At 34.1% G+C, this 23565-nt stretch overlaps 1 protein-coding gene across 3 annotated transcripts in view; it reads right to left on the minus strand.

Moving 5' to 3' along the window:
* Window positions 1–23565, minus strand: part of fndc3a (fibronectin type III domain containing 3A) — a 131200-nt gene that overhangs the window by 17154 nt on the left and 90481 nt on the right. For all 3 annotated transcript variants that reach the window (XM_056473043.1, XM_056473041.1, XM_056473042.1), the window contains 14 exons: window positions 18828–18997; window positions 18435–18494; window positions 16965–17103; window positions 16833–16886; window positions 16375–16502; window positions 14412–14586; window positions 13064–13150; window positions 10535–10673; window positions 8056–8124; window positions 7763–7881; window positions 4158–4263; window positions 2797–2972; window positions 2314–2427; window positions 877–1026 (listed from right to left, as the gene is read on the minus strand). In XM_056473043.1, coding sequence (XP_056329018.1) covers window positions 877–1026; window positions 2314–2427; window positions 2797–2972; window positions 4158–4263; window positions 7763–7881; window positions 8056–8124; window positions 10535–10673; window positions 13064–13150; window positions 14412–14586; window positions 16375–16502; window positions 16833–16886; window positions 16965–17103; window positions 18435–18494; window positions 18828–18997 — 1686 coding nt within the window. The remainder of the gene's footprint in view (window positions 1–876; window positions 1027–2313; window positions 2428–2796; window positions 2973–4157; window positions 4264–7762; window positions 7882–8055; window positions 8125–10534; window positions 10674–13063; window positions 13151–14411; window positions 14587–16374; window positions 16503–16832; window positions 16887–16964; window positions 17104–18434; window positions 18495–18827; window positions 18998–23565) is intronic.

Raw genomic sequence — 23565 nt, forward strand, 5'->3', positions numbered from 1 at the left:
TATCTACTGTTTTTAATCCATCCATCCATCTATCCATCCATCCATCCATCCATCCATCCATCCATCCATCTATCTATCTATCTATCTATCTATCTATCTATCTATCTATCTATCTATCTATCTATCTATCTATCTATCTATCTATCAACTGTTTTTAATCCATCTATCTATCTATCTATCTATCTATCTATCTATCTATCTATCTATCTATCTATCTATCTATCTATCTATCTATCTATCTATCTATCTATCTATCTATCTATCAACTGTTTTTAATCCATCTATCTATCTATCTATCTATCTATCTATCTATCTATCTATCTATCTATCTATCTATCTGTCTGTCTGTCTGTCTGTCTGTCTGTCTGTCTGTCTGTCTGTCTGTCTGACTGCCTGCCTGCCTGCCTGCCTCTCTCTCTCTCTCTGTCTGTCTGTCTGTCTGTCTGCCTGCCTGCCTGCCTGCCTGCCTGCCTGCCTGCCTCTCTCTCTCTGTCTGTCTGTCTGTCTGTCTGTCTGTCTATCTGTCTATCTGTCTGTCTGTCTGTCTGTCTGTCTGTCTGTCTAACTGTCTATCTGTCTGTCTGTCTGTCTGTCTGTCTGTCTGTCTGTCTAACTATGAAAAAATAAAATGATAAAAACATGAAAACAAACAAAATAAAAATATAAAACAAACTGCAATAATAAATGTGTTTATTAAGTCATTTATCAGTATTATTAAATACTAAAAACACAATAAAAACAAATATGAAAAAGCAAAAAATGAAAGCAAATAAAATGCTTTATCAAATATCACCAGACTGCATTTCACATAATATATGAGTGTGTGTATGTGTGTGTGTGTTGATGATTTGTGTGTTGTCGGTGTGTGTTTCTGACCTGGACTCTGCAGAAATAGTTGTTGGCGGGCAGCAGACCCCTCATTTCATGGCACAGAGCGGCGCCGCTGTAACACACCTGCATGCTACCCTCGGCTGCGCCCCATTCCAGACGATACTCCGACACCACTGCCCCATTACTGACCGGAGCCTGAGCCACAGCAAGAACACGTTAAAAACACATACATGCACACACACACACAAATAAACATACACACAAACACTCAACAATCAAAGGAAAAATATGAAGTTAAATAAATAATAAAATCAATCAACAAAACGGGCAAAAACAATGTGAATTGTTTTGTGAACACCAAATAAATACATAAAACAAATAAATTTTTTAAAAGTAAAATAAATAAATAAAAGCAAGAACAAATTATTTAACAATTAAGAAAAACAAAAAAAGTAAGATAAAATAAGCTAATTAATTAAACGCACTAAAATAAAATAATTATTTAATAATTACTCATGAAAATAAATAAATAAGAAAAAATAAATAAAAATAAAAAGCAACAAAATAGAAATTAATAAATAAGATAAAATAAATAAAAAGCAACAAAATATACATTATTAAATAAGATAAAATAAATAAAAAGCAACAAAATATACATTAATAAATAAGATAAAATAAACACACAAAAAAGTAATGCATAAATAAATAAATACAATAAAAATAACAAAATAAAGACGACAAAAAAATTCTAAACAAAAATTATAAATAAGATAAAATAAATAAAAACATTAACAATAAATAAATAAAGAAAGAAATAAAAGAATACAAGAAAAATAACTAAATAAGACAAAATAAAATAAATAAGAATTACAAGCAAAAATATAAATTATTAAAAAAGATAACAAAATACATTAAAAATAAATACACGAAAAAACAAGATAAAATAAACAAATAAAAAGCAACAAAGTATAAATAAATAAAATAAAATAAATAAACACATTCACAATAAGTAAATCAAATAAATTTGTGAAAAATAAATAAAGATAAAAAAATGTATGAAAAATAATAAGATAAAATAAAATAAATGAAAATAAAAAAGCAACAAAATATAAATTATTAAATAAGTAAAAAATACATTAACAATTTCAAATTAAAAATATAAATTATGAAAAAATATATAAATGAATAAGATAAAATACATAAATAAAAAGCAATAAAATATAAATAAACACATTAAAAATAAACAAATAAACACATTACAAATAAGTAAATATATTAATAAACTATGTAAAATAAATAAAAACCGACAATAATAAGATAAAATAACTAATTAAATAAATATATACATTAAAAATAAACAAGCTAAAATAAAATACATTTATAAAAATAAAAAATATCTCAAAAAAAATTCTCAAAAAATGAAAAATCAAGAAAACTAAAAATAACACATAATAAATAAAAGGTATCATGGGCCCCCCTCACCTCCCAGCTGACCACAGCACACGTGGGGGATTTACAGGTGATGTGAGGGGGCCGACATGCCTCTGGGGCCCCGGGGCCCGTCGTCACCTCAGAGCGCTCCGAGAAAGGCCCATACTGTTAAACAAACACAAACACACGAATAAATAAAGAAATAAAGCGGAAGTTGAGTAAATGATGACCGAATAATACTTTTTGGGTGAACTATCCCCTTAAATCAAAGTACAGTCTTAATCGTAATAATATTCCAATATGAGTCCATGTCAATGTACTGACAATATGAGATTAGGCATGGATATAAACACCACAATCCTGATTTCCAACAGTATAAGCATGCCGTGAGCGTATAATTATTATTATTTGTTGTTCGCTTTCGGCATCTGACAGAGAGTTTGGACACAGAAACTGTTGTGTGTTCAGTCAGTGTGAACAAGTGGATTAGATGGCACATTCTGATCATTATGAAAAAGCAGTGTTTGCACTCACTCCAGCTTTATTGGCCGCTCTGAGCCGGAAGCCGTAGGTCCTGCCCGGCAACAAACTGGGCACAGTACAGTCCAGCTCGGAGCCCTGGTACACCTCTCTGCCCTCGTCCACCTGCGGAGCGAACATCTCCAAACTGTACGAACACACAGCGCTACCACCGTCCACCAGTGGGGGCGCTAACACACAAAAACACACACACACAGAGAGAGAGAAAGAGAGAGAGAGAGGTCAGATTGACAATATTGTTTTCATAATATTGCTTATTTACACTCACTGGCCACTTTATTAGGTACACCTCTCCAACTGCTCGTTAACACAAATTTCTAATCAGCCAATCACATGGCAGCAACTCAATGCATTTAGGCATGTAGACATGGTCATCTGATGCAGTTCAAACTGAGCATCAGAATGGGGAAGAAAGGGGATTTAAGTGACTTTGAACGTTGGTTGTTGGTGCGAGACGGGCTGGTCTATTTCAGAAACTGCTGATCTACTGGGATTTTCACGCACAACCATCTCTACGGTTTACAGAGAATGGTCTGAATAAAAGAGGAAATATCCAGTGAGCGGCAGTTCTGTGAGCACAAATGCCTTGTTGATGGCAGAGGTCAGAGGAGAATGGCCAGACTGGTTCCAGGCAACAGTAACTCAAATAAGCACTCGTTACAACCGAGATCTGCAGAAGAGCATCTCTGAACACACAACAATGGAAGCATTAGCCAATCAGATTGCTTTATGCAAATACCCCAGCTCAGACAGTAGCCGATTGCGGACTAAATTCATTGGCTGATGCCAAGATAGCATCAGCCCCAACTTTAGACACGCCCACCGTCAAGCGCTGACGCCGAAGCTCCGTGTGAATAGGGCGTTAAGGATATCTATAAGCTAGTGCGCTCCAAAACGGTGACAAAATTCCCTTTTAAGAGATAAAAACATCCAAAGATTGCAGTTCGTCACTTCCACCGAAATGCAGCAACGATTTTTATGATGTCATACTCTTATCAAGTCTTCTGACCAATCAAATGCTACCTAGTGTCTGACATGCCCTGGCCCCTCCTTCTCATTTGATGCGCTTGAGCTCAACCACTCTCAGAGCTGTGATAAAAACAAAACACTATTGGCTGTTTTTTTTAAAGGGGAGGAGCTACTCTATGACCCTCCCTCTCTTTATTTTTCAAATTACACTAACATAAAAGTCTCCACAACTTCCGGTTCACATCAACTTTAAACACACACACACACACACACACACACACACACACACGCACACACACACACACACACACACACACACACACACACACACACACACACACACACACACACACACACACACACACACACACAGAATAGAGTCTTACCCCAGCGTATCTGCACTTCTCTGGCTTTGGGTTTGCCCATGACCCTGGGCGGCTGACATGGACCAGGAGGAACTGGTGGCGTTTGGACCTGCAAGGCCTCCGTCAACTATTAAAAACAGAAAAAAAGAGAATAAATCAAACTCAGAGAGAGCATAAAACCCTGTCGCACTTTAACAGTCCTCCACCTCCTCCTCAATATAAGCGTGTGTAGGAGAAAAGCAAACCGCAGCCATCCTCTCACATTCACGGATGAGAAAACCAACGCCTGCCAACATGAGTCACAGTCCTGCATGCAGATACGTATCTGCGCCACACACACACACACACACACAATGCCATTACAGCTGGCATCCCTCAGCGGAAGAGAGAAATTATTACCAGCCGCTTGCCAAAAGCGCTCCATTCATAAAAAAACGCGTGTCGAGACTGCGAAGGCGTGGAGGAGAAACAAGTACAGGATTCATGCGGAAGTGAACGGATTAACAGGAAAGTGGATGATATTGAATAATTGACGATATATCGTATTATCAAGATTTTTCAGTGTTTCCCCTACCATTATATTAGGGGGGCATTCGCAACGGCTTTCCACACCCCCCTTGAAGTGAAGTTAATTGTATTGTATATGGTGTCAGATCCAGGGGCGTTGCTAGAAATAAAGCTCTACTGGGGCACACACCCCTTTCTCCCACACCCCCTCAAAAAATTTATTAACTGATGAAAAAATAAATAAATAAATAAATAAATATATATATATATATATACATACATATACATACATACATACATACATACATACTCATTTATACATACATACATATACATACATACATACTCATTTATACATACATACATACATACATACATACATACATACATACATACATACATACATACATACATACACATACTTATATACATACATACATACATACAAACATACATATATATACATATATATAATTATTATTATTAAATATGCGCTCCAAACTTTTTCTTGTTTCCAAATTGCACTGTTTGTCATTTTAAAACTCATGACAGTAATGTAAAAGCTGCAGACTTTGTGGATAAAAAAGAAACAAAAAGAAATGTTCATTTTTAGCTTGTACGGTTGCACAGTTCAAATAATTGTTCAGTTATTTACTGCTGTTGTTAAAAGAAACAAATAAACACAATGACACCTTTTGTTTGTGTTTGTGTCAGTCTGAACAGCCGTGCTGCACCCCCAATCCCCCCCAAAACTGTAAACCTAGGGGAAACACTTTTTATTTTTATAACTTTCTTTATGGACCCTTTTTACGAGCCTGTTAAGACGCGTTTAACGGTCATCAGCATCTTAAAGGGCACCTAGTTTACCTCTTTTTGTATGATGTAATATTAATATTATGGCTCTTCTGAGTGTGCCAGTTTAGCTTCAGTTTAAAACACAATTCAGATTTTTTTATTATAATGTGTTAAAAAGTGTCATGTTGGGGGCGTGTCCACAGCTCGTTGATTTAGGGGTGTGTTGCTTCACATGTAAATTAGTTTCGGCTTCCCGCCAACGTAACAAGGGGGCGGGGCCATGAGCTCACCCGCTCTGTGTTTGCAACAGAGTCTGACAGGAAGACGGAGAAGGAGAAGGAGAGAGAGGATCAGCATTCAGTCGTACATGTACGACTCGGACACAGACCAAGCAGAGAGTACAAAATCATTTGTGTCTTTGTACAGTTTTACAGCCAACTGTGTGCTAGTTTCAAGTGCCGAGCTTGTACACAGAAACTAATAACCACGCACACTGAATTAACTTTGACTGAGGCACCGGATGCGCCGCTCGAAGCCGCGACACGGCACACCAGACACTCTCTGTGGCACAACAGAAACATGAAGTGTCCCGAATCGTCGCGCCACGCATTTTTTAATTTTATACATAGGTTTCTGCAGCGGTCCGCGGCGCCCAGCCGTCGACTTGAGTGTACCCTGATAGAAACCTATGTTTAGAATTCTAAAACGCATGCTAGTTAAGATCACAGGGAGCTTCTGGGATCGCGAGAAATGCAAACAGCTGAAGTATAAGGTAGACTCAATGAGAAATACACGTTTGCAAACCTACCTAAAGATACAACCAATAATTCCGATTAGAGCGATAATGTGGAGAATATTGATCTTGTGTTAAGCCCAATGAGCCTTGCATCTAAAAATAGAGCTAGCGTGTTCCTTTAGTGATATCGCTTCGACTCACGCTGAAAATGGCAGACGTGAATCAACAAACTGAGGATATGATGCCTGTCAATCAATATTGGTGGGCGGGGGGACCGCACTCCTACGTAAAGTTGCGGTCGGTTTGAAAACCGCTCCAATTGGTCCACCGTTTTTATGTTGTTAAATTGAAAAAAAAAAACACTGGGTGTGCTTATATCACCCCAATATGACGGTCTATACACCGTACATGCACATATGTCTGTCCAAACAGCTTGAAAAGTAGATTTTTTACCATAGGTGCCCTTTAAATCCTTTATAGTTTTTAATATTTTTATAATAACAAAAAAAGTATGAATATTTATATGTATTTCTGTATGTAGTATATCATCTTTGCTTCAAATGACAAAAAAAAAGAATTACCGCCTGTGCGAGGGGTTTCTAATGCAGCGTCTACGGGACAGGACAGCAAATTAGATGTTATTCTCTCCTCGCGCTGCCGTCATCAGTCTCACACAATTGTTTTCCTTTTACTGAATGTCTTTATAACGTCATCGTGAAGTTTTTCTTGTATTATTTGAGCAAATAAGATTGTAAACAAATATTTGTTGTATTCTCCCATACACTGCGCTCTAAGTTTTCCCAATTATAGCTTTGTTTCCATCCACCTATTTTCATGCACATTTTGGATATGCGCATAAAGAAAACGTTGATGGAAACGCCATGATGCGCATACATTTTGAAAACGTGCATAAAAAACGTATGCGCATAACTGAGAAGGATAAACTTTTATTCGATAAGAAAAGATGCGCATAAACTACGATGGAAACACTTTTACCGCACAAATTTCAGTGTGCGCATTAGAAAAGGTCATGTGATTTTGTTATAAGAGATCATGTGATGATGAAAATGTGCGTAAATGGACAAACCAGCAGGCTGAGCACACTGTAAACCATCTGAACTGTTGTTTTGGTCATTCTAAAAGCCTTACCGTTTGAGTATTAGTGTTATTAAATTATTAATGACCTCCAGAATCAAGAGCGTCTGTACTCCGCGTCTCACACCTTCAAACGCCACCGCACGTTCACTGCGTGTCAGGATTGCCTTCTGAGGCGCAAGTCATTTATTAGATGAAGAAAAAATTGACGCAGCTTCACCTACCGAAGTAAATTCAGTTTTTACTGATGATATTCGGCGCCAGTTAATCAGGAAGTGACGATTTTGTTAGCTTCGACTCGTTGGATGGAAACGCTGCTTTATTCGCACGTCTTTAATGCGATATTCCAGTTTTGCGCATTAAGTTAATTAGCATTTTCGGATGGAAACATAGTGTATGACACCTTCCCGGAAGCGTGAAAAGGGTTGTTCTTTTAATCATTCAAAAGTAGAGAGCATTTGCGTGCGAAGGTTTAATTAGTTGTTGATCATACCGGACTCTCTCCTCCAGCACTGATACAGTGAACTCTGGCCTGATATGAAGATCCTGGGCTCAAACCATCACAAACACACTCCAGAGCCGAACCACTGTACGCCTGACTCCAGGAGGAACCTGAAAAGACGCACGCACGCACATACAAACAAAAAAATGCATGCGCAGGCACGCACGCACGCACAACCACACACACACAACAAAACACACGCACACAGAAACAAACAGTTAGTTAAAAACCATAATAATAGCAGTATCAAACTGAGCATGTGTGGATATACACAGTAAACGTACCACTTAACCCTTCAGAAAGCTCAGCCACATACTTCGTCACATCTGAGCCACCACTGTCTTTAGGAGGATCTGAGAAAACGCAATAAAAACAATATAAAATATTTACATATATAAATAGTTATATACATTTATTTGATATATTTACGTGTTTACATATATATGAGCCTTATCACACGAGTAGCAGTGCAATATGGCTGTATATCAGCACTGGTGGGAGGAGTGCGTTGGCTCGAGACTGCAGAACGAGTGCCTTAGTGTCTCACCAGTGACAATATACAGCCATATTGCACTGCTACCAGTGTGATATTGCGTTTATACAACAGTTCGACAGCTTAATTGTGTGTATAAAAAAGAAAATCAAACACAGAAAGTCTAAAAACCCTTTTGTATGAGGAACTACTTTCTTCACCATTCATTCACAACTGCAGCTGACGTCAGAACAGCAGAAACCGTTGCTACTTCACAAACGTCACTTTAAAGCTAGTATTTGAATGATTCTCTAGCGTAATGTCTAAAGTGATGACAAAACAGGTGATTTTGCTCACATTTTAAGATTATAGGGCTGAACGGCATGAAATGCCATCAGTCTACAGGGATTTCCCAGCATTTCTCTGTTGCAATCGGGAGATCACAATAATTAACCCCCAAAAAGCAAAGCAAACACTAGCAGATTACTATGGTATATAGCACTTCAACATACAAAAGAGAGAGATTTACTTAGAATGAGTCACTTACCTGTTCTATAATGATATAATATAATATAATATAATATAATATAATATAATATAATATAATATAATATAATATAATTAGTATAATATATAATATAATTAATATAATATAATATAATTAATTTAATATAATAAATATAAAATAATAAATATAATATAATATAATATAATATAATATAATATAATATAATTAGTATAATATATAATATAATTAATATAATATAATATAATTAATTTAATATAATAAATATAAAATAATAAATATAATATAATATAATATAATATAATATAATATAATATAATATAATATAATATAATATAATATAATCAATATAATATGATATAATATAATATAATAAAATAGAATATAATAAATACAATAAAATACAATAAATATATAATATGATATAATATAATATAATAAAATAAAATATAATAAATACAATACAATACAATACAATAAAATTTAATAAAATATATAATATAATATAATTAATATAATATAATATAATATAATTAATATAATATAATTAATATAATATAATATAAATATAATATAATATAATATAATATAATAAATATAATATAATATAATATAATATAATAAATATAATATAATATAATATAATATAATATAATATAATAAATATAATATAATATAATATAATATAATATAATTAATATAATATAATATAATATAATATAATATAATATAATATAATATAATATAATATAATAAATATAATATAATATAATATAATATAATATAATATAATAAATATAATATAATATAATATAATATAATATAATATAATATAATAAATATAATATAATATAATATAATATAATATAATATAATATAATATAATATAATATAATTAATATAATAAATATAATATAATATAATATAATATAATAATATAATATAATATAATAAATATAATATAATATAATATAATAAATATAATATAATTAATATAATATAATATAATATAATATAATATAATATAATATAATATAATAAATATAATATAATATAATATAATATAATATAATATAATATAATAAATATAATATAATATAATATAATATAATATAATATAATATAATATAATATAATAAATATAATATAATATAATATAATATAATAAATATAATATAATATAATAAATATAATATAATATAATATAATATAATATAATACAATATAATATAATAAATATAATAAATATAATATAATATAATATAATAAATATAATAAATATAATATAATATAATATAATATAATATAATATAATATAATATAATATAATAAATATAATATAATATAATATAATATAATATAATATAATATAATATAATATAATATAATATAATATAATATAATATAATATAATAAATATAATATAATATAATATAATATAATAAATATAATATAATATAATAAATATAATATAATATAATATAATATAATATAATACAATATAATATAATAAATATAATAAATATAATATAATATAATATAATAAATATAATAAATATAATATAATATAATATAATATAATATAATATAATATAATAAATATAATATAATATAATATAATATAATATAATATAATATAATATAATATAATATAATATAATATAATATAATATAATATAATATAAAGTTAAAACATGACGCTAACCCAGGGTTACAAATTTGGATTCTAAAAAGCCTGTGTGTGTTTGTCAGAAGGTGAACTGACCCCAGGTCAGACGGAAGCTGGTCGGGTGAGGTTTTCCCTTCACTGTGAGTCTGCAAGGGCAGCTGGGCCTGTCAGGGGCAGTGGTGAACTCTGAGACAGCACTAGGGTTACTCTTCCCTTCTGTGTTATAGGCCACAACCTGCAACAAACACACATTAAAGAGTCACAAACCTCCTGTTTCAGCAGCGCTTTTTTTTTCACACCTCTGAGTTGAAAAGGAGTGTGGCTGAGAACATGAGTTTCATAAACATCTGGCATTAGCATTGATCTACTCAATGAAAAATTCAAGAACAAGAGGCGTAGGTGGTCTCTACACACTCCTCCGTAGCATGACAACATGAGCCAGAAAACAAACTAATTTCCAGAACACGCCCACTGATTGAGTAATCGCCATGGACCAATGGTGGCTCAAAGATGTTTAGGAGCCAAAAACAACTCCCTCATATATCCAGTGGTGTGAAAAAGTGTTTGCCCACTTACTGAATTCTTACATTTTTTGGCACGTTTGTTGCACTTTAATGTTTCAGATCATCAAACTAATTTAAATATAAGTCAAAGACAACACAAGTAAACACATCATGCAAGGTTTTTATTATTAAGGTCAAATAAATTCTAAAACTGCATGGTCCTGTGTGAATATGTCCACTTCTGAATGGCTGAAGACAAAGAAAATGAAGAATTTGGAGTGGCCTAGTCAAAGTCCTGACCTGAATCCAATTGAGATGCTGACCTTAAAAAGGCAGTTCATGCTCAAAAACCCTCTGATGTGGCTGAAATACACCAATTCTGCATGGATGAGTGGGTTAAAATACTTCCAAAGTGCTGTAACAGATTTATTGAAAGTTTTTGCAGTTGTTGCAGCTAAAGCCTGGTTTATACTTCTATGCGTTCAGTCATCGGCGTGACCCACCGAGCATACCTCACGTGTGTCCGTGCATTTATACTTCTGCGCACGGTTTGTGCTGCCCTGCAATAACACTTCCGAAACGCTTGCTGGCAGTGAGGTTATGTTCTTGTTTTTTAGGTTCTCTGTGTCGAGTTTCTTCGCTGGTGTTTTGTTTAATCTGAATGCTATCTTAATTTACAAGTGGCTCAAACTCGCTCATTTTGAGGCGGGAACCGGCGAACGTGCAACAACTTTAATCATAAGGTAAACCCAAAACAAAACTTTCCATCTGGAGCTCATTCACGGGACTTGACGCTTGTAAACACTCGCTTCAACAGGTTCGCGTGGCTCTCGGTCCCACCCACACTCACCAAGCCGACCAATCACAGAGCTTGCGCTATGCGTCGTTGCGACATGTATTTAGATTTTTTGAGAGGTGCGCGGATGCCCTTCCAGCTGCAATCCAGTACTGGGAATTAATTTAGTTTTCTCTTATTAATAAAAACCTTGGCATCAACAACATTAAAGCATGGATCCATCCTGCCTTGTATCAACGGTTCAGGCTGGTGGTGGTGGTGTATTGGTGTGGAGGATATTTTCCTGGCACTCTTTGTACCAATTGAGCATTGTGTCAACACCACAGCCTACCTGAGTATTGTTGCTGACCATGTCCATCCCTATATGACCACAGTGTCTCCATCTTCTGATGGCTACTTCCAGCAGGATAACGCGCCATGTCAAAGCGCAAATCATCTCAGACTGGTTTCTTGAACATGACAATGAGTTCACTGTACTCAAATGGCCTCCACAGTCACCAGATCTCAATCCAATAGAGCACCATTGGGATGGGGTGGAACGGGAGATTCACATCATAGATGTGCAGCCGACAAATCTGCAGCAACTGCGTGATGCTATCATGTCAATATGGAGCAAAATCTCTGGGGAATATTTCCAGTAGCTTGTTGAATCTCTGCCACAAACGATTAAGGCAGAAAGCACAATAGGGTCCAACCCGGTACTAGTAAGGTGAACCTAATAAAGTGGCCGGTGAGTGTATAAATACATACAAGTAAATATTTGTTAACATAAACAGCTGTTTACAACTGTGCTTTAGGCTTTGATAACCCTTTAAGCAAAGGAAGATGGAGGATGAATGTTTGTCATTAGCGTAATGAGAAGAAGGGGGATTCATTAACGATTTGAAATGTCACAATGCAAAAACTGTGAACAGGCCTAAAAATAGTCTTCATTATGAGTCACCTAAACACTGCGTGCAGAGGAAACGCAAACCTCTAGAGCCTTTCAAATAAAAATCTTCATATTCAACACTAAATTTATCATCTCGCAGAAAAACACCGTTTACCCCCAGGATGAGGACGTGTTTTTTCCCACAGCGGTGAGTGTGTGTCGTGATGCCATCTGTCAGTGTAATTGTTACTAATTGTGAATGTGAGCTGCTGTCGGCAGGTAATCAGCTCTTCTCATCAGCTGTGTTAGATTCACATTAATACACTTTTATTTTTAATACTGTGATTGTGATCGACTCTGGCGATCAGAGAACACGACAGCCTCAGTCACGACAACGATGAACATAAAGAGGGAGCAAACAAACGAAGGAATTGTGTGCGTGTGTTTTTTCTCACCCTGAACCTGTACGTGGTGCTTCTGTGGAGGTTTCTGATGGTGTGTGAAAGCTCTTCTCCATCATAACTGGCCTGGAACCCATAACCCTATAAAATAACACCATATGCTTATATCAACAAACAAATAAAGTGCAGTTTACTATCTCTGCTCAATATCTGCAGACATTACTAACTGTGTATATAAATATCTGTATATATACAGTATAAGTAATGGTTGACCGATATACATGACCGATATATGTCGACAGATATTATAACTGATATATGTCAACCAATATGATCAAAGTATGTCGAGCCATATATGTCAACCAATGTTTATAGATATGTTAACCAATGTACATACATATAATCAACAGATATATGACCGATATATGTCAACAGATATATGACCAATAAATAGACCAATGTAGTTGGTCAAGTTGTCAACATGCATATATATACATATATACATACATATATTTACATATATATATACATATATATACATATATATACACATATATATACATATATATACACATATATATACATATATATACATATACATATATATACATATACATATACATATACATATATATATATATATATATATATATATATATATATATATATATATATATATACATACATATATATACATATATATACACATATACATATATATATACATACATATATATACATATATATACATATATATATACATATACATATATATATACATATATATAATTAACAGATATATGACCGATATATGTCAACAGATATATGACCAATAAATAGACCAATGTAGTTGGTCAAGTTGTCAACATGCATATATATACATATATACATACATATATTTACATATATATATATACATATATATACATATATATACACATATATATACATATATATACACATATATATACATATATATATACATATACATATATATACATATACATATATATACATATACATATACATATATATATATATATATATATATATATATATATATATATATACATACATATATATACATATATATACACATATACATATATATATACATACATATATATACATATATATACATATATATATACATATACATATATATATACATATATATATATATATATATATATATATATATATATATATATATATATATATATATATATATATATATATATATATATTATATATATATATATACAAATCGGCCAGATTGATTTCTCAATATCGCCATCGGAAATGTTAAATCCCTTAGACATATAAAGACTTATATTCTGTATGTATCTGTTTGGCTTTGTTACACAACTGACTGTGTGTGAAAGTGTGTATGAGGACTCACGGATCCCTGCTCCTCCATCTCCAGCACGTAGCCGATGTCGTCTTCTTTGGGTGATCCGGCGGGTCTGTGCCAGCGAATGCACAGCCATGTGACCCCAGACTGAACCAACTCAGGGCTCAGAGGGGGAGCGGGAACACTGCAGGATGTCATGATGTGCACCACTTCACTGAATTCACTGCAGACAGAGAGAAATACACACTCAAAACGTCACATTAGAACAGGACAAGAATGGCACAGTTTTTTAACAGCACGTTTTAACATATTAACTTCCAGCTAGTTTATTTTAACATATACTGCTAAACAACAGCATGCTAGCTTTAATGATTTGATTAGTTAGATTTAATAATTTGGTAGCACTTTTAGCATGATGCTAATGAGTTCAAAGCTATGCTTTAGCATGTTTTGGAACTGTTAACATGTTTCAAACATGTAACTAGCATGTTTTAATATATGAACATGCTGCTGGCTAATTTTAGCATACTGCAAAGTTCCTAGCACATAGCTAACATATTGCTAGCATATTGTACAATTTCAGCATTCTGGCTTTAATAATTCGATTAGTTAGATTTAACAATTTGGTAGCACTTTTAGCATAATGCTAATGAGTTCAAAGCTATGCTTTAGCTTGCTACTGGTAGATCTGTGATCCATCTGTATACAATTCTTAAGAGTTTTAAACATTTAGTCGTAATAACACATTTTTTTAACATCTTAAAAATCTGAAATATTTTAGTTTTTGACAAATCGTTATGTAGCATATTAGTCATTTGCTATGTATCCTGGCGCTAATGTCTCCACCATGTTTTACAATCTTGCTAACATGTTTAAACACATTGCTACATTGTTTCTAACCTGTTGGAAGTGTTTTACCATGTTGCTAACAAACATTAACATGTTTTAGAACTTTGCTGTTGTGTTTTAACAAATTGTTAGCCGTGTCACATTACTAGCATGTTTTGGCACTGTTAACATATTTCAAACATGTCACTAGCGTGTTTTAACATATTATCATGTTGCTAGCTAATTTTAACATACTGCAAATTTCTTAGCATGTCATGCACAACATAACATTAGCAAAACATGTTGCTAGCATGTTGTACTATGTTGCTAACAATTGTTAAAAGCATTCTAGCTTTAACAATTCGATTAGTTAGATTGAACAATTTGGTAGCACTTGTAATATAATGCTAATGTGTTCAACACTATGTTTTAACTTGCTACCTGAAAATCTGTGATTCCTTTGCACAAACTTCTAAGAGTTTTAAACACTTATTCATATCAACTCATTTTCCTAACTTTGTAAAGTCTTAAAAAAAAAGAGAGGAAAAAAAAGCCCAAAATTAAAACAGATAAGCACTTGGCTAACAGCTAGTTAGTTAAAGTTATATTTTATATACACGCTTATATAAACGCTTTCTCAAGCCAATATAATACATATCCATTTCCATAAAATTCAATATTTTAAACAAGATCTTGAAACTCAAGCATGACTACAATTTTTATTTTAGGCATAATTTTACATAGAGCTTAAGGGCCCTCCTGAAAAAAACAGCCTAAACCAGCCTAGGCTGGTTGGCTAGTTTTAGTTGGTCAACCAGGCTGGTTTTAGAGGGGTTTTGGCCACTTTCAGGCTGGGAGATGACCAGCTAAAAACAGCTTACCCAGGCTGGGAGCCCAGCTAAAACCAGCTATGTCCAGCTTAAACCAGGCTGGCCAAGCTGGTTTTAGCTGGTCATTTTCCAGCCTGACCAGCCAAGACCAGGCTGGAAATGGCTGGAAACCAGTCTGGAAATGGCCAAAACCCCTCTAAAATCAGCCTGGTCAACCAGCTAAAACCAGCCAACCAGCTTAGGCTGGTTTAAGCAGTTTTTTTAGTAGGGGTATCCTGAATTTTGGATGTTGTGTGTGCTTTAGGAATGTCCTCTTTCTCGTTCAGGATCTGGACGTCCCGAGCGATACCCACCTGACCCCCATGTCGTTTTTGGCCGCCAGCCGAAAGGAATATCTGGAAGCTGTGGAGAGTTTGGTGAGTCTGTACTGCTTATTTGGGCCATAGTAACACTGGACAAATGTAGCATCTGTCCCCTTCCCCTGTTCACAGATCACAGAACAGTATCATTACACTCAATTATACAGTACCAAAAACAGTAATTCTAATGAAAAAATGGGTAACGCTTTAGTTTAAGTAACAATTTACCCATTTTAAGACTTGCTTAAAACATTTTTTATCTGCCTATTATTAAGATATGAACCGTTTATTAGCACTTATAAAAGTAAGTCAGCTTTATTGGTGCGTGAAGTCGGCTTTATTTTTTAATAGCTTATTACATATTACTCAAACACAAATCGTAAAACCAAAGAAACAGGGAATGTTCATGTGTTCTCCAAATTTCTTGCAGTACAACAAATAAAGTCACATACCTCGTCCCAGTTAAGGATATAGTTTTGGATCTTGGAGCCGTTGTCACATGGAGCCTGTGCAGAAGTATTTCTGTCAATGCTGTGAACTTCAGTGGTGTATGTGTGTTGCGGTGAGTTTGTGTGTGCGCTCACCTTCCACTGCAGGACGAGGCTGCTCTTAGTGCCGCTGAGTTTTCGGGGAGGACTGGGAATATCAGGCTCACAGCTCAGAGTGGTGAAGCTCACAGCCTCTGATGGGACGCCTTGTAAACAGTTACACGTGGCCTGGACCCTAAACACATATATACGTATATTATTATACATATAAATATATATATAAACATATAAATATATATAAACATATAAATATATATAAACATATAAATATATATAAACATATAAATATATATATATATATATATATATATATATATATATATATATATATGTGTGTGTGTGTATATGTAATATGTATATGTGTGTGTGTGTATATATATATATATATATATATATATATATATGTGTGTGTATATGTAATATGTATATATGTGTGTGTATATATATATATATATATATATATATATATGTGTGTGTATATGTAATATGTATATGTGTGTGTGTGTATATATATATATATATATATATATGTGTGTGTATATGTAATATGTATATGTGTGTGTGTGTATATATATATATATATATATATATATATATATATATATATATATATATATATATATATATATGTGTGTGTGTGTATATGTAATATGTATATATATATATATGTGTGTGTATATGTAATATGTATATGTGTGTGTGTATATATATATATATATATATATATATATATATATATATATATATATATATATGTGTGTGTATATGTAATATGTATATGTGTGTGTGTATATATATATATATATATATATATATATATATATATTTATTTATATATATGTGTGTGTGTGTGTGTGTATATGTAATATGTATATGTGTGTGTGTATATATATATATATATATATATATATACATATATATATATATGTGTGTGTGTGTATATGTAATATGTATATATATATATATGTATATATATATATATATATATATATATATATATATATATATATATATATATATATATATATATATATATATATATATATATATATATATATATATATATATATGTGTGTGTGTATATGTAATATGTATATGTGTGTGTGTATATATATATATATATATATATATATATATATATATATATATATATATATATATATATATATATATATATATATATATATATATATATATATATATATATATATGTGTGTGTATATGTAATTTGTATATGTGTGTGTATATATATATATATATATATATATATATATATATATATATATATATATATATATATATATATATATATATATATATGTGTGTGTATATGAAATATATATATGTGTTTGTATATGTAATATGTATATGTGTGTGTGTGTATATATATATATATATATATATATATATATATACACGCACACACAGTATATCTAGATACACATATACATACATATATCTCAGTCAAAGCCAAAGTTCAGTCTTAAAAGTCAAAATCGCACAAACCTGACATGATAGTCTGTTGCTGGTCTTAAGTCTTGTAAGGTTGCACTTAGTTCCACACCACTAACACACACAAAGACAGAAAAAGTCATTTAATACATATTTTTTTAACCTATACATCCATTCTTTACATTTTTTTGTAAGGCACTTTTCCCCACTCATAGTAATGCTACTGAACAGTCTTTGTATATCTATAGTCTTTGATATCAACGGCACAGATGGTAAATATGGTTCAACATAAGACGCACTTCAGGAAGTGTTGTGATCTGATGTCAGATGAACTGTTGGTGACCTTTGATGATAAAACAGCCCCAGTAAACCACAGGCATCAGCAGTGAGTTCCTCATCTGAACCCACATCCGCCTCATACAGACGCTCTCTCTCTCTTTCTCTCACCTGTAGGCGCTCTTGTATTTCCCATCTTTGCCATTGTAAGACACCGAGACCTCGTATGTGAAGCCGGGCTCCGCAGGCTCCTCTTCTCCCTCTTTGGGCTCATCGTCGCTTTCTGTCCGGGACGGGGACACCCAAGTTAAACTGGCCCCTCTGGCCTGGATGTTTGTCACCTGATGGTAAAACATGGTACGATTAGACATCAATAATTCACTATATCGCGATAACGAACATGCGCAATATCAATATTGTGGAGACTTCATGCGATCATGAGGCTGTTTTTGCGCCGAGTTTAAAGTTATCAATCAGAGAACAGGAGAAAGTGCATCCCTTCGATCATTTTAATGATCATTTCGATCAGAGTTAATTTTTAGCTATCTCCCCCTGGATGAACATTTTCATATTAGTCAATAATATTACTGTAATTAATTTAAAAACTGAATAAATATAAATTTACACACATTTACACAAGTAAATAAACAGAATTAATGATGGATTAAGAATCTGCAGAATTCTGCGCACAGATTCCATATGGGCCTATAACAGTGCTCAATCATCACTTCATTAACCCCATCATTGTCTCATTAACTTTAACTCTGCTGCGTAACTCTGAGTAACTTTTACTCAATTTAGAGAGGAACCAAATACACTCTGAACTGAGTAAATGTTACTCTGAGGATTTTTCTGTGTTGACTGACTTCAGGTCAAGTCCCTTTGACATAGCTTTTGCAAACATGGTGAACGTGACACACAAGTGACCGTGTACACAGATGAAAAGGAGAAAAATAAGGTAAATAAGTAAAAAAAAAACAACCACAACCAAAATGACGTTACAAAATGTGTGATCCATTCAACCTGATTGAGCTGACAAACCGGATTTAGCACAACTCATTTGTCGCGTTCAACTGATTTCAGAGGTTAATTACTCCCAGGGGCCGATTGGCTGCATATTAAACTACATGTGCAGTTTTTATGTGCGGAAATACACACGTCTGCTCGTCTCGCCTGGAAAGAGTCGCTTTAGTTTATTTTTAATGACATGCAGCGCTTCCCCTCCGGAAACAAAAGAGAACTGCTGTTGTGCAAGAGGGAATATTTTTAGCTTGATTCCAGTTGAGAAACAAGTGTCACCTTTGGTTATAGATGCATGAGTATGTTCCTTTTGGGTTTGCAGACGAGAATAGCTCGAGTTGGCGCACATTACTAGGCCAAAACTGACTTAAAAGGACCTATTTATCTGTGCCTCGCGGGGAACGATTCTCTCTCTACGCTTTTTGCTGCAGCTTTTCCCACAGCTTGAGCCGTGAAAACAGCTAGTCTGTTACTAATGCAACCGATCCGCATAAATCTGACCAACGTTTCGAATATTACATTTAGCAGATGCTTTTGTCCAAAGCGATTCACAATTGAGGAGGCATTCAGCGATTCAATAAAAAAAGAGGCAATATACACAAGAAGTGCTAATTATACAATGGAACTGTTCGCGCTCAGAGAATTAAGTGCTAGAGAGTGTTTCTACAGGTGGTTTGTCAAGCCCACTAACCTGTGTGAGGCACACTTTATTTATTTATTATTTATTTATTTATTTATTTATTTATTAGATATGCTGTGATTGTATGAAAGTGTCTGGTGAAAAGATGAAAGTGTTTTTTCGACAGATGGTTTGTCAAACCCACTCACCCACGTGAGGCACGCTCAAAATTGCCTAATATTTTGAGGTTGTCGTGTTGTGTTGTGTGGTGGGGAGAGAAGAAGGGATCTTCTTTGTTCACAGACCGTGGAAAAGATCCGCATTTACACTGCACTGTTCAAGTGACTCAATTCGATTTGTTCTCCCATGTGGCACAGATCGGATATGGCCTATGTACGTGTAAGCAGGAACAAATCACATGGATTCCGATTTACTCAAATCAGATTCAGGCCTTATTCATATTTGGAAATTCATCAGATATGAATTGGTTCTGTGTTCTCGTGTCTGCAGTGTAACCAGGTAGATTGGATTTTCACCTGTCAATGCGAGTTGCGCATCGTTAAAAACCGTAGCGAATGACGTCAAGTCTGACGCTTTCATTTTAGAACAGACTTCAGCAGAGTCCCAAACCTTAAATCTCATACACAATGACTTAAACTGCTTTTATATTGTCATATAGCACAGGTATTTAAGCATGTTAACGAGAGCGAGAGAGCGCAACGTCCACCACGTAACCAATAATCACGCCATGGACATGACATTAAGACGCCTACTGGTTTAAAAAAGCCTATATATCAAAAGAAGATGGACAAATGAGAACCTTTCTGTCATAAACTATAGTAAAACAGCTTGTCAAAAGCTGCAAACAGGAATAGAGAAGAGCGCTCTTTAATTATGAGCTGTTAGTCAGCGCCCGCTCTTTTTTTCCTGGTCATTGCGCCTTTGCCGTGTGCTGTGTAATTGCAGACGATTGGATACGGGTCACTTTTAAAAGATGATGTAAGCAGGTCATCAAACAAAAAACCATCAAGATCTGCAGTGTAAATGCAGCCTTAGTTGTCGTTTCACTAGCTATGTTTGCATCCACCTATTTTTATACTCCTAAACATGCACAACAATCCAATTTAGCCTGTTTACGCTGAGTTGGACTGCCGTGTTTTTTGGCGCTGGTGTTGAGTATTGTCGTAGAATGCTTTCTGTTTAAGTGCTTGAACAAGCTGCTGGTCGAGTTAAAAGCAGTTGAAAGTTCTTTAGAGACTGGGAATAGACTGCATTTCACAGCAATATTTTTAATCTTACGCTTAATGAAATCAAAGTAATGTCTGTATTTCCACTTGAAGAAACAACCACTCTCGACAGCAACCATTTCAGCTCGCGTTCTCCAGCTATTTAAAAGTGCAGCGGAAAACGTGACTTAAAAGCAGCATTTTTCTTCTAAAAACTATAATTGTAACGTAAGTAACGCAATTTCACTGACTTTAGTAACTGTAATCAAATGTTAAATGTAATTCGTTATATTACTGCGTTCCTCAAAAATGTAAGTAGAATACAGTAAAGTGTAAAGGCTGATTTATACTTCTGCGTCAAGTGCACGCGAATGCTAGGGCGCGGCCTATGCGTGGACGCATAGCTCTCGCCGTGGTCATCGGAGTCGCTGACGCGCACCTCTCAAAAAATGTAACTACACGTCGCAACGACGCGTAGCGCAAGCTCTGTGATTGGTCGGCTTGGTAGCACTGACGAGTGTAGGCGGGACCGAGAGCCACGTGAGCCTGATGGAGCGATTGTTTACAAGTGTGGAGTCCCATGAAGGAGCTCCGGATGGAAAGGTTTGTTTTGGGTTTACCTCATGGTTAAAGTTGTTGCATGTCAAAGTTGTTGCCGCCTCAAAATGAGCGAGTTTGAGCCACTTGTACAGTAAGGAAGCGTTCAGAAAAAACAAAACACCAGCGAAGAAACTCGACACAGAGGAATATAAACACCTCACTGCCAACTAGCGCTTCGGAAGTGTTATTGCAGAGCAACAGAAACAGCGCGTAGAAGTATGAATGCACAGCTAGGCGCGTTGCATGCGCCGTGGGTCACGCCGATCACTTGATGCAGAAGTATAAACCAGGCTTTACTGTGGAATGCCTTACACACAACTCTGCTGAGGAATGCTTTCAGCACATTTTATTTTCAATATAAGCCATGAAGAAATAAGCTGTTCTCCAAACTGGTACTAGAAAAAAAATACTTTAGGTTCCTTAAAATTAAGCAAAGTTTTTTATATGTTAGTATGATAGTCTTAACGATGTCTATAAGCTAGCATAATATGTGGCCTGCAGCTGCTCAGACTGATCAACTCTCATGTTGCTGTATATAGTGCAGCATATGGTGAAGCAGTGGGCTGTAATGGTACATGTATTTGTCCCGAATCTTCATGGTACAATGGTCACGGTTTGGTTCACGTGCCCTCACGACAAATACAGAATACATTCACAAAGAACGCATTTTTCTGGCGGAAACGCAACACCAGTGGTTCCGCTATTTACCCGGTGTAAAAGCGCGCAACACTAGTCCCGCCTCCAGGTTCTTGTGATTGGTCCACTGATCTGAAATGGACAATATGTGTGACAAATGAGTGCTGCTGTGGGTCAAAGTTGAAATCGTTTAATCTTCAGATGGCTTCTAAGCATGGAGTGCTGCAAAATACTCGAGTGTATAACAGTCAGGCGCGTCCATAAACAATGGAAATATAAGATATTGTCTCATCATGTGAGCTCGTAAGTCAGTCTATGAGTGTTCTCTACACACATATAATATTGCACAGCTGAATCATGGAAGGACACTGTACTGCATTTTCCAAAACAAAGAGATTTTAGTTTTGAAGCTTATCAAATCTTCAATTTAATACATAACTATTGTTTATCCGTTGTTTTAGGAGAGGGCTGAGAATAATTTTCGAACTATAAATTCCAAATTAGTTTTCTGATTCTAAAGTTTTATTTTTTAATTATTGAGTTTAATTGGTATTTTTACAATACAAGACGCTTATCTCTGTAGCTCAATGTGACAAAACACTTCTGCCTGTTCAAAATAAACAGAAAAGGCAAGTACAGGACATTTGTTATTATTCCTGTTGCACCATACTGGTACCAAACCGTGACGCCAAAGCCGAGGTACATACCGACCCGTGACTCCAGTGCGTAAGTATCTCATGTGTTTGATATTTGCCCTCTGATTTAGAAGATATAAACGTCCAAAGTTTGCAGTTTGTCACTCACAATT

The sequence above is a fragment of the Danio aesculapii genome, chromosome 15 (assembly GCF_903798145.1).
Source record: "Danio aesculapii chromosome 15, fDanAes4.1, whole genome shotgun sequence".
Lineage (NCBI taxonomy): Eukaryota > Metazoa > Chordata > Actinopteri > Cypriniformes > Danionidae > Danio > Danio aesculapii.